This window comes from Maniola hyperantus, chromosome 22 (genome assembly GCF_902806685.2).
Source record: "Maniola hyperantus chromosome 22, iAphHyp1.2, whole genome shotgun sequence".
Classification (NCBI taxonomy): domain Eukaryota; kingdom Metazoa; phylum Arthropoda; class Insecta; order Lepidoptera; family Nymphalidae; genus Maniola; species Maniola hyperantus.
This window is the reverse complement of record NC_048557.2, coordinates 5,541,180-5,555,081: the sequence shown is the minus strand read 5'-3', so window position 1 is coordinate 5,555,081 and position 13,902 is coordinate 5,541,180. Positions and strand designations below refer to the sequence as shown.

The 13,902-nt window shown below is 37.1% G+C and overlaps 1 protein-coding gene across 1 annotated transcript; it reads left to right on the top strand.

The window, feature by feature from the left end:
- The first annotated feature begins 31 nt into the window (after positions 1-31).
- Positions 32-10,463, top strand: LOC117992781 (splicing factor C9orf78). Its single transcript, XM_034980498.2, has 2 exons — positions 32-932; positions 2,220-10,463. The coding sequence occupies exons 1-2, from the start codon at positions 506-508 to the stop codon at positions 2,708-2,710; spliced, it is 918 nt and encodes a 305-aa protein (XP_034836389.1). The 5' UTR covers positions 32-505; the 3' UTR covers positions 2,711-10,463.
- The last annotated feature ends 3,439 nt before the right edge of the window (positions 10,464-13,902 follow it).

Genomic DNA, 13,902 nt, shown 5'->3' with positions numbered 1-13,902 from the left:
AAACAAACTTTGAGAATTCGTGGCGTAATTGTTTTTCTCATGAGTTATTTACTTGTTTTCACATAAAAAACGTTTAATACAAATATTGTTGATCGGTTAGTACAAATATTGACTACTAAACAATGGTAATAATTATTGTCGTGTTATTCATCATTACGTCGTGCTATCGCTACCTCATACGCGGTTACACAGTACTTAAATCTACCTATTATTCTATCTACGTGTCAAACAAAACATCACAGAGTACATTGTTGGTAAAAAAAATAAAAAAATGTACGTATATTCAATGTACTCTGTTCTGTTAAAAACGGTGTTAAAAACGTGGCGTAAAGCAAGCGTAAAGTAGTTGACCGTGCGTAGTGAACTGTGTTGTAAATTAATCTTAAATTAATTTAAAATCGTTCATATTTCACATTACTGAAAATGTTTTAAACTTTGTATTGTCGTTTAATGAAAAACTGAGGACAGAGGAATCAGCTACAAAAACTGAACTTGAGAAGTCATAATGGAAGATGCTTCGTCTAAGGACGCCATTGAGGAAGAGATAAAATTTAGGCCAAAAAAGAAGAAAAATCTACGTCAGAGAGTTAAACTCGAAGACGAGGAATCTGAGGATGAGGAAGTGATATTAGCTAGATTGGAAGAAGCGAGAGAAATCCAGAAACTTCGCGAACGGCCGAATGGCATCAGTGTGGTTGCTTTAGCGACTGGACAAAAGACCTCTTTGGTTGAAGAAGTCGCATGTAAGGACCCTTATAATGTTAAGGCTGGGGGCATGGTGAACATGCAGGCTTTAAAAAGTGGAAAAGTGAAGCAAGTTGATGACGCGTATGATACAGGAATTGGTACACAATTTTCTGCCGAAACTAATAAACGGGATGAAGACGAAGAAATGATGAAGTACATTGAAGAGCAGCTGGCGAAACGAAAAGGTAAATAATATAATATTGACGTTATTAATAATTTTTGAATTTCTCGATAGGAATTATTGTGACAAGGGCGGCAAGAAATACACGACGCCATTTTACTTGCTTGTTTTGTTTTTCTTTTTGTTATTCAAGAGATAGGTAATAGGATTAAGGCTCCCCCACACAGGCGCGTTATTATAGGTCGATATCGCACGCGTTATTGCGATATCTGTTTTCAGTACATTTTTGTATTAGGATGGTCATGTAGTTACACACTGCTGCGATAATACGTCCTACTTCCATTGCGGCGTTATTATCGCAGCAGTGTGTAACTACATGACCATCCTAATACAAAATGTACTGAAAACAGATAACGCATGCGATATTAGCCTTTATTATACCTACAGTACACGACAGGTCGAGATGGCAATCGGCGAATGAGGTGGGGGATGACCTGCACACCCGGGTTAGCGCGGGGGCTGTGCGGGGCGTTCCCACCCCGATTGCCATCTCGACCTACACCTGTCACCTATATACTTTTTCCAAATTGTTTATGCCTGGAATCAAATCAGTGATTTTCCTTTTTTTCTTATTTTTATTAATTTACTCAAAAACATTAAAGATCCAACAAAAATCGTAATAAGCTACCCATGCGAAACCGGGGCGAGTCACTAGTCATTTATAAAGATGTATCGTTCATAACAACCAAAATATGTCACAGCTATTTGTAGTGTAGACTTAAAAACGCTCATCACAAATAAAATAATCCTTTTGCTACCTAATAATCATGGTCTCTTCCATATTGTTACAACAGAGTTTGACTGTATTAACATTAGCCTCCGAACCAGGAAATATTGTACATCAACCTTTAAGTGAGGTTTAGACTAGCAAGAACTTCTTGCAAGTTATTCTGCAAGTACTTGCAAAATTGTTTTCACTACGAGCAATATTGTACATGTACATACATTTGTGACTTGCGGCAAGTCCAGCAAATTACAAAACTTGCAGAAGTGAGCTTGACGTGATTGTTTACACGGTAGAAATAGCTTGCGGAAGTCAACTTCTGCAATTTTTGGTGCTAATCTAAACCTCGCTTTTGAAAAAGGTATCAGCTTTGTAGAGCGTTGTCTTCGTCACTAATGTCACTCTTACCTATGTGACATTTTGTCAGTTTTAATGACAGAGAAAACACATGTAACTGCTGTCTCTTTCTAAAGGTCAATGTACAATATTTCCTGCCGAGTACTGTATGTATTACATACAAATTCATTGTTACCTTATTTCTCATACAAGTATATTCTTTCTTTACAGAGGGGCATGATCAGAACAAAAAGGACTGTGATGACAGTGACACCCTGAAATACTTCCCACCAGAAGAAGCAGCATTGTTATCGCTACCAGAACACTTGCGAGTATCTTCTACCCACCGGTCTGAGGAAATGCTTTCCAATCAAATGCTCAGCGGTATTCCCGAAGTTGATCTGGGTATAGATGCTAAAATTAAGAACATTGAAGCAACAGAGGAAGCCAAAATGAAGTTGTTATGGGAACGGCACAACAAAAAAGATGGCCCCTCCCAATTTGTGCCCACAAATATGGCAGTGAACTTTGTACAACACAATAGATTCAATCTAGACAGTGTTAACTCTAAAAAGAGAAAAGTGGAGAAACCGGAGAACCAAAAAACTGAAGCTAGTGTAATTGATGACAGCGTTAATAAAATTGTTAAAAAAGCTAAGGGTGAACGGGCAACTGATGACTATCATTATGAAAAGTTCAGAAAACAGTTCAGACGGTACTAAAAAATAAGTGATTGTGTTAATGGGTCTTTCTAAATGTTGTCTCTATTATAATATTGTATCTCTCTCCAGTGTGATGATCAAGTATCATGATCACCTCCCGGACAAGTCAACATTTTGTATTATATGATTTCGTTTCACCAGATCCTGTTCTCGAAGTTGAGCATGTCAGTTTATTTCAGTTGGTCTGACCACTTGATAGGAGAGCTTCCTCATGTCTCTTGCTTGCCAATTCAGCTGTGATCAGCTTCTTAAACACTTATTTATGTGATGGATTAATAGTATTGTGAGAAAGAGTTTTCTCAGAATATGCCCTCTATTACAAAATGTTATTTTGCATTGAATTTTTGATCTCTACTCCTTTTTTGTAGTCAAAAAAGGAGCAGAGATCAACAATTCAATTATACTACAAAATCTACACCGTTTATACGTCAGGTTTTCTTCTGGAATACATATTCCTACTTCTAACAATCTTATTTCGTCAGGTACAACAAACTGACTACCTTCTTTGTTTTAAAATGTGTGTTGACAGTGGATAGTTTTCTAGTTGTGAAGTTATTAATCAAAGCCCGTGCCAGGCACAGTCTAAAATCTCGATGTGAGTGCAATGTCGCCACGTGGGTACAGTTGAGGCCATGAGAGATGGTGTGGGCTAACTACTTAAACAATAGTTTTCAGTAGTAAGGAAAAAAGAGAAGCCCATATTTCAAATAATTCTAACTTTAGAAAATATTTATATTTTATTATTTTTTATTGCCTAAATCTCTTAATATGTTATATTCTTTGTTTTTTAGGACCTATGTGAATCCTAGGTATTTGGGGTGTAAGATTAATTTTTTAAAAAAAGCAGTCCAAAGTATTTATTATAATAAAAGTATCCTTACATTAATAAACCTTCCTTATAAGCATCAATCACTATCTATTTCTTGATCTTCCACATGCAAATCATTACCTACCGAAGCACTATCCTTAATATTATTATAAAAATCATGAAGTATAGCACGCGTCACGTAAAAAGAACGCTGGAATAAAGTGGCGGGGGTGTGTTTGCGCATGGGTACAGTCTTATTAATGAATATATTTTTCAATAGATTTTTCAATGTAATAACATTGAAAAGTATATTAGATAAAAATATATCAATAAAATGAATTAAAAACATGTTTGAATTATATATTATAGAATGTTTAATCGAAATAAAATTAAAGTAATGTTGAAACTCCTTCCATTAAGTCATCATGCGTGACGTGAAAACCAGATGAGGACGTGGTGTTGGTGCTAGAAGTGGCCATTTCATCGTCGTCGCTATCGTCACTCGAGCTTCCATCCTCACCCGAGTCAGAATCATGATCCCCTATGTGGATAACAAATGTTTCTGTCATCATGTCCACCACATGATCGCTTTTACAGTAATCAGCCTCTATTTCTTTTACCTTCGTGCATAGCTTCCCCCATTAAATTTACTTTTTCATGAACCAACTCAGTTATATGTGTCAGGTTCCAAGTTACATTTTTGCAGGCAACATAACCTTATATTTGGGACCAAGCCATTTCAATAGGATTCAGGTCCGGGTGATATGGGGGCAAACGTAGTACAGAATGTCCTGCTTCGTTCAAAATAGCATCGATATTAAACTTCTTAAAGCTATGAAATGGATCATCATTACGCTTTATCACCGGTGACGCACAGAAGGATTGCAACTCATGAGCTGCCCTTGAAGTATCATTTTGTATATCTTCTATTTTTCTTGATGTAAATTCTTGGTAGCATTGCCAAAAATTCCTGTGTGTTGCTGTATCTGCATTGTTTTCTTCGATGGAATTGGATTGGAAATTGTCATGTTTTAATACAACACCAGTAAGTTCGCGACTAAGAGGCGCCATTCGTCGTTCCACTCTGTTGAAAGTACTTCTTCCCAGAGCATTTGTGGAAATGTAAATTTTAAAAAAATATGATGAATGCTTGGTACCATTTCTTCCAATTGACTGACAAGTAACCTTCTAGGCTCATAGGCTTAATATTTCCAACAATGTTGAGCCTTTTTGACGACGTGACCTCAGTGACCTCTGTTCGCCCATTATGGTGTCTTTTCTTTCGTATCTGACATGGTTTTAACACTGCACTTCTGACACCATGTAATATGCCGGTATGGCTCGTAGCGCATATATTTAAATAATACGAAACTTCTTGATTTACTTATTAAGTAATTTAATTAGAACAGAGTTAGTTGAGGTATATTGCAAGATGATTTCACCACAGGCTATTGACACAGACCTTTTGATATGAACATTGACACAGACTATATACTCATAACAGCATCCAAATCAAAATCTTTAAAATGCTGTGTAGCGGAAACTAGAACTCGCTCGTATCGTGGATTTTCGTCTGGGCCACCATCGCAATTAAAAATAAATACGGATTTTACAAAGCTTTCTCGAGTTCTCATAAACTTTTCGAAAGCAGGCATTTCTGAAAGCCTATCAATGTCTGTGGCATGAGTCTCTGCATTAGATGAAGAATGTTTTCCCCTACGAATTGCTACGTATGTAGGCCCAGAGTGTTTCATAGCTTCAGGTTTCCCTTCACCATCTTTCTCTTATCTTGTATCTTTTCCTACAATACAAGATACATAAAAAATAATCTGTCTGCTGTAAAATGCTTCTTGAATCGGAGTGCGAGAACCAAAGTCTCTTTCTTTTATCGATCGATCTTCTTATTCTCGATAGATTTTTATTTCCAACCATTCTCTCTACTTGTGTTTCAAAGTTTATTGCTGACGATGGATATCTGTTAATTTGATACACCGCACACCTACCTGCTTCTTCACCCCACAACGTTTTTGGTAAACCTGTATCAATCAATAGTGTTCTTCTTTCTGCAACTCCATTTGACTGTGGGGAGTTGTACATACTGTTTTACTATGCCCTTTTCTTGACAAAATTTGTGTATTTTTTCATTTTTAAATTCACCTCCATTATCTGATCTTGTTTTCTTGACTTAATTTCCCGTTCGTGTTTCAAATCTGTTTACGTATTCAATTAACTTATCAGTTGCTTCACTCTTCCTTTTCAACAAATAGACTTTACAAAAAATATGTAAAATCGTCAATTATAAGTAGGAAAGTAAATGTCACCTGTTAATGTGGGTTGTGTCACTGGTCCAGATAATATATCAGTATGTATGCTCACCAATAAAACTTGAACTTGGTTTCAATACTAAATTAAAAGGCAATCTTGTTGACTTACCTTTCGTACAGGATTCACACGAAGTTTGACTATACGGCAGTTGCAGCAGTTTCAGCTGATTCCTGTTAGCATGGCCCAATCGCTGATGTCATAAGTGATGTGATAACAAATATTTAATCTACCTTTCAGCTTACCTACAAATTCCCTATTTGAATCACTAATAGGCTACTTGACTCATATCTAATTTCGTCCAATAAATGATTATTAATTATAGTATTTTGCTTAAGACAACGAAATATATCAATAACAATTATTAAAAACGCAGGATGGATATATAAATCCAATTTAAAAAAATACAGTTTTTATTTGAAACTCAGAAAACGCTGTCAGCCATGATGTGACGTCATTAAATATGTAAACAAACAAATGTCATCCCTATTGACTAACGTAGTATCCATATATATAAAATTTCAAGTCCTGACTAACTTATATATCAACGCACAGCCTAAACATCTAAACGGCTGGTTCTAGATACATGAAATTTGGTGGGTGTGTTCTTTGTAGGTAAAGAGAAGGTATCCACTAGGAAAGGATTTTTTGAAATTCCACCCCTGAGTGGGTTAAATGGGGGTTTGAAATTTATGAAGTCCACGCGGGCGAAGTCACGAGTATAAGCTAGTTTTTATATATTTCTAAAAACTCATAGTAAACGTAAAAAATTATCGTTTTCTCTTTATAAATTGAATAAGTTATTAAGTAAAACTTACAACAAAGTGATCTTTGCAAAAATAAATTTGGGTTGCAGTCGTTAGTGATATAGGATCCCTTTAAGCAAGTCTTCGCGTGTTACGTATATTTATTTCACTGGGCACTCTAATCCACAACTTTCCTGTGGTCTTTATCGATGCGTTTTTACATTCTCGGATGATACAATAACGATAATTACTATATTTTTCATGTAAACTAGTATAGAAGTCATGTTTATTAAACTTTGGTAGGTTATGCTGTTGTTTACAAATGCATGACGTCAGAGCACAGATAATCTATCGGCCAAACATGGCCGACAGTGTTTTGACATGTCTAAGAAAAATATTTTTTTAAATTAAAGTTTTACGGTTTTTAGGGCGCAAAAAAATATAGTGTTAATTTTTTTGATCTAATAGGACAAATATTAACCATTTAAGACCTACTTAAAAAAAGTGTCAACTAGCCTGTTGTTACACTATCATTATGAAATTGAACTTGCAACATTTTTCCTAGCAACTTTCTTAAGGTACAATTGAGCGTTCAATATCTATTGTTATTTTATTATTATAAACTAATGTAAGTTTACCTTTCTTAAAACATGTTAGGTATTGTCCATCAGCAATATAAATCTTCATTTCCTTGTACAGTTGAACGACGTTTGTCATGTATTGTTCATTTTCAGTCTTTTAAATTAATTATTATTTATTGATAATTTTATTTGAATCTACCTTACCTTATTAAATGTTCTGTGGCTCCGGAGTCTTAGTAGTAGACTCTACCAAAGCTTGAGGCGGTGTTGACCAGACGTAAGAAATGGCGTTTTGGTCTATACCCGTCCAGCATCTCTCTTAACATATTGATACGAGAATACCCCACGGAAAAAGGGTCCACTGCCGTGAGTAGGTCGAGTATGCTAGTGCCAGGTAATATTTTTAAATGGTAATGTGGTTTCTTTATACCTGCGCCGTTCACACGCTGATGCATGTAATACCTTATGTTTCTGTAGTAATCCGCGGAAGTGTTGTATACAATGGATGTTATCAGGTCGAATTCGTACACTGCCCGTGGCTGGTTGACGATGTTAGACACCGCTGTGGTGTATTCCGGATCGGCACGCATCACAATATTGCCGTACTCGGCACTTGGGAGCACGCCTGAGGCGCGTTTGGAGTGTGTGTGTCTCTTAAATCGGTAGTCATCGATGTTATTTGACACCTCTTCCTCGTGTATTAGTGGGCTAAATCTTGGGGTGATGTCATTGATGTAAGCCGCGCGTTCGCCAGACATGAAAGCTGGCAATCCTGAATGGTAAAAGATATCCCCAACCAAGGCTCCGGCGGAGAATACCATGGATAGGGTCTGTATGAGGAAATTCTTTGACAAACCAGTAGACCAAGCACTTTGACTGGTTTCACTTGTACTGAACGCTGTGAATGAAATCGGAGTGTCATTCTCTTCTTTTGAAATGAAATGCAAATTATTATGAAATGCAAATTAAAATTTAAGAAAGAAATGAAAGAATTAAAATATAAATCACAGCAACACATTTAGCTGTTTGTCAAAAATTTAACCTATTTCCAAGTTAGGGAGTGCACCTGCTCAAATGACGTTCTATCGTAAACATCATTTACGCGGTCGGGTACTTGCGACCTAGTCAAAATAGTGCCTAAACTACGGAGCGCAGTGCTGAAAGATTGTTTCGCGTCGTCGATCGACGCGTAACGTTTCTGTGTCGTATTTTCTGAATGCTCTAGAGAGCGTTCGCCAAAATCACAGGCGTTAAGTATACGTGATATGTAAAGCGCGGCAAGTCTATCATTAACGTTGACATATATACCACCAGCAGGGAATCTTTTAACTGGTGACACTCGGTGTCTAGTCAATAAGGCGAAAATACTCCTTATTTCGTCTCTTCCCGCGACGGTCGTGAATCTTATGTATTGTGCACTATTTATGCAATCAGCAAGTGCCTCGCGGTCGACATATGCGTGAGCGTAGAGAGTGGAATGTATTGGACCCCAATCATAATAATGATTTTCAGGTAAGGTCATTTCTACGTCTCTTGCACCACCGAGATCTCTCGAAATGCCAGCAGTTGCTGACGAGGCATTGTCGAGACGTGTGCTCTCTATACGTCTAAGTTGGTCGGTCACGGCTGCTTCTAACTTTTTCGAGAAAATGTCGAACGACGTGTTCATTATTGTGCGTACATGCTGTTCGAATTCGTTGATCACGGCTTGATTTCCGTCCACCATAGTGTTATTTGTATTGACACGAGATGATTCTAGTAATTCGCGGGTTTTATTTAATTCTATAACGACTGCTTCGTGTGTTTCACGAAGAGTCTTAAGTTCTGATACTGCTATTTCAAATTTATTTTGGGTGGTAATGAGTATGCTCTGTAGACGTTTACGTGTAGATCTTTCCCTCTCTAATTGAACTTTTAATAATTCTGAATCGGTGTCACACGCAACTGGTTTTGTCGATATTGTCTCGGTTCCGATTTCTTTGTCTTGCACTGATCTATCATCTAAAATTAATCTTTCGGTTAAATTTACCAATGGTCGTCCGTTAGGCGATGACGACCCAATATTACTTAAAGAAGGTGAACTTGACGTTGTAGGGATGTCACTATCCTCTGATGACTGCTGCACTATCTTCTGAACAGCTTTAGACGTCGAAGCGATAGGAATATTAATCTCAGAAGATGATTCAATTTTTCGACGTGGTGTCGATGAGGTTCTGCGTCCTTTCGAGCTACTGGCAACTCGTCTAGCTGTTGTTTCCCTCTTTAATATCCTACCTCTCCGAGCATCAGAACTGTCATCAGATCGTAGTATCCTACGAGGCGGGGTATTATCCGAAATTTTGTGAATTATATATGACTTTTATTGCTTCAACATATCTTTCAAAATGATCGAATTTGCTTTCTATCTGCGCTTTCTTTCTTTGCTTGCTTTTGTTCCTGCTACCCGTACTTCCAATGTTGCAACTGTAGACTAAACTAATATTGTCAAATTTTAAAATGAGTAGCTTCGTACTGACGGGCTCAACCGAAAGGCTTTAAAAAAAGATTTATTTCACAAAATAAAACTTTAATTATATTTGGAAATATTAAAGTTTTATACAATTGAAATAGAACACTGGATATAAAATTCATAAGAGATGTGTAACCTCCTCGAAGGTTCAGACCGGACTGACAGTAAAGGCGTCTTTCCCTTTTGTGGTCAAGCCAGAGCTGTTCCTTGGTCAGCCTTTCTGGATACAGTTACAGGGTGTAACAGCCCCCCGGTTAAGTGTAAACTTACGCGTTTTAAAGGCGAAGTTTACTAATTTTAAACAATTCTTGAACGTGGTTGAGAAATAGGAATGCCATGATAACTATCCGGGTTATCTGTATTGTTAGGGGCAGAGGTTACTAGGTTGTATTTTGAATAAAAGGTTAAACCAAAAACCATTACATCTTGGTGTACCAATAAGTTTTGTATTTTTACAATAATCTTTACATCCTGGTTTTAGGGTTACTATCACTGTGCCAAGTAGAATGGTATCAAAGTTCTCATTTTCACTATCAATGTTTAACTTTGTTGGTTCTGAATGTGTAAAAATCCGGACTTGTTCCAATGTTTTGCCAAACATGAACAATGCCTGAAATAAAATTAATTTTGGATTCATTTGGAAGTGAATGTATGACCTTAGTAATTATTTTTGTTTTACATATCGGCTCATTTACTATACTGAATTTAGAAATTTCATGACATATATATATGAATTCTTAACTACAATTAAATTAAATTTATTATTATTAAATGTATTAACTTACAATTACTGTACAAATCATTATCAATATTCCGATTTGTCCCTGATCATAGCAATATAGGATACCGAAGGTACAATTAAGGCAAGTGAGCTAGGTGTTCTAGCATTATGAGCTACAGGGATTGGAATAATCTTATATAAATTGAAAGGAGAAATTAAAACGAGAGGGATCTTAATTGTATATACTAGCTTATTGTCTAAGATACATGATACAATTTCTGACAGCTTTATATCTATTATAATATGTATATTGTACAATTCTAAGCCTATAGGGAATTCTGAGAATTTTGGCAAGTGTTTCACATTGGTAACCTAAAGATTTTATAACGGTAATTAAAAAAGATATATCCTTCGGTGTTATGATGGATGGATATAATGTATTGGATTTTTCAAACAAAATGGAGTTTACAATGTCCTCTAATCTGTAAGATAAACTTAACAAACTTGATTGGAGCGCACTGAGCATTTCTTGCATAGTGGTCTTGAACAATATTGAATTGGTGATAATAGGCTACTTGACAATTTTTTTAAGTTGGTCTTAAATGGTTAATATTTGTCCTATTATATCAAAAAAATTAACACTATATTTTTTGCGCCCTAAAAACCGTAAAACTTTAATTTAAAAAAATATTTTTCTTAGACAGGTGAAAACACTGTCGGCCATGTTTGGCCGATAGATTATCTGTGCTCTGACGTCATGCATTTGTAAACAACAGTATAACCGTGGTTATACTGTTGTTTACAAATGCATGACGTCAGAGCACAGATAATCTATCGGCCAAACATGGCCGACAGTGTTTTCACCTGTCTAAGAAAAATATTTTTTTAAATTAAAGTTTTACGGTTTTTAGGGCGCAAAAAAATATAGTGTTAATTTTTTTGATATAATAGGACAAATATTAACCATTTAAGACCAACTTAAAAAAATTGTCAAGTAGCCTATTGTAACATTGTTATTATGTGATGACAAATTTCGTTTCTGTTAATTTCAATTAAGGTTTCATTAAAATTAATTATGACTGCTTTGGAGATAAGAACGTTTTCTTTAACTAAATGTAATATATTCTTATCATTACTTTTGGATTGCGTTGCCATATTTAATTGCATCATCTTCATCCATGGTACCGAAGATGTTATAAATGATGATATTTGCTTGGATATAATTACTTCACTTGCAACTATTATCATATCTTCGGAGTAATTTTTATATGCTCGAAACCCTATTTTCCATCTTGACTTTCGTTGCTTAGTTTGTGTTTCTTTTTCTGAAATTTAAAATAACTATGGCGGGGTGTATGTTGCCGCCAATATATTATATAATAGTAATGGGTAAGTTTGTTATATGTAGCTCAGTTATAGGTACGTACGTGTGATCTTCGGGCCGATATCCGATCCAGGTACCTACACTGCAGTGAGGAATGAAAGCCTTGACTCACAGTTTCGTCGTTTATTCTTGTATTCCGGTACATACATCACCCAATTTGAGCAGAAGGTGCACAGTAAGCATTAGCAGTATAGATAGCAGTATACATAAAATTAGCATAAGCACAATAGCCGGGGAAAACCAGATATTAAGAGATCGCTAAGCAAGCAGTAAACCGCGTGTTTAAACGAGAAGCACAGGTGCGTGCGATTCGCGTGGGAGCTATATTTCGACTGCTTTGACCTTCCCGAATCCCGTCGCTCGCACAGCGGGCCGCTTGTCATAACGCATTATGTACAGCGGGCGACTAGTGACTTCGGAACGTCGATAATATCGACGTCGATAAACTGCTAGGTGTGAGATAAATATTATCTCACACACACTATATATACATTATAGTATATATATATATATATATATATATATATATATATATATATATATATATACGTACGCACGAAATGGTTCAGCAGGTCTGCTATTTTTTCTAATTTGCGATCGAGGTGGTCGCGCGGCGACGAGTAATCGTTGCTAAAATAGTGTAAAAATCTCATTATGAGCCAAAATCGGTCCAGAGTCATGAGCTCCCTATACTTGGGCATTCCTGTAATCCCTGTATGCCAATATTCGTAGACCCTACCTCTTATGCAAAGCCCCATTAAAATCATAACAGAAATCAAACGGTAGACTTCCGCAACAGACATTTCAACCCATTCCATCGGCTTTCCTGCGCCGGGCGATAACTTCACTCCTCAGTACTCTCTCACAGACGGCAAGACTTAAAAAAATAAGCGGGTCAAGCTACGCTGGAACCCAAATATTTAGGTGACTGAGCTACGCTTGACCCACTTGTGAGAGGTGTTTATTTTCTGCCGGCGCTGCATGACGACTGTGAATGTATTTAGTTGTAATTAAGTAAGTGATATACATGGGAGGCTATTAATATAATCCATCATACAAGAAGTATTTCTGAAAAAAAAATTGGAATATTATATGGTGTGGTAAAATTAAATAACTAAAAAAAAACCTTGTGCGGATCAAAAATACTGCATTAGAATAAAAAAACTTAATTTAAACAATTTATCGCGGTATGGGACAGCGCGCGCGCGCGCCGTCAAGGTCAGTGGAATGAACTGGCCGCTGGCGACCACCAGCGTCAGAGGGGGGACGTCAGGCGGGAGGGCGGGAGCTACTCCCTAAACCTGCGAGAACCACGGCGCACACGCGAGGTGCGGGGAAAGGTGACTATAATATATTCATTTAATGTTTCATAATCACCAGTCATCAAGATAGTTGAAGGTAATGTCCCTAACATACCAGCAGTCAGAGGTAATGGCCGATGTGTATTTGCACGGAAAATCAAGGCGTTATACCCGTGGAAGATACGAAGTCTTAAAACTATTAGGTTATTTATGCATTATCTAGTAGGTGTAGGTGTAGGTGGGTAGGTGCGTCAGGTCTACAATTTATGAAGCTAGGACGGTGATGAAGAATTTAACGTCTATTATTACCGGACGGATTTGAAGAGTTTACTCTGTGTCAGCTACTAAGTTGCCAGTGCTGTGGCGATCACTCCACTGTAGTCGATTATTATATCTGCGTTGGTTCGACTCTAACAGTTTTCTCAGGTACTCAGGTAGTGGGTATCTCGAGCGTAGGGATGTAGGCGTCTCACCTAGAAGGCCGATCACGCCGTGACAGACTGCTGTGGGATCCAAGCTCACGCTGGACCATAACTCACTGATGTTTACCAGAGGGAAACAACTCTTCACACAGTCTTCAGGATTTCCGATCAACGGCGGACATCTCAGATCTCTCATGTTATTCGATAGTAGCATAGCGGTTGTGCCAGGTGCGTTGTAATCAAGTGGTCTTCCGATGAATTTAGGGAGGTGTTTCTCAACAAAATGTAAGACATTGGTCATCGCTGCAATGTCTCTGAACAAATCAGGCGATCCATAGTTAGGCGGGATGATTTCGTCGGCGTTAGTCAGGAGTAGGCCTCTGAATATACATCCAGGA

What these genes read in the sequence shown, in the direction of transcription:
- LOC117992781 (XM_034980498.2), top strand. Translation starts at nt 506, where the DNA reads ATGGAAGATGCTTCGTCTAAGGACGCCATTGAGGAAGAGATAAAATTT. An exon ending in GCAGCTGGCGAAACGAAAAG is followed by an intron (nt 933 to 2,219) that starts GTAAATAATATA and finishes CTTTCTTTACAG; the next exon opens with AGGGGCATGATCAGAACAAA.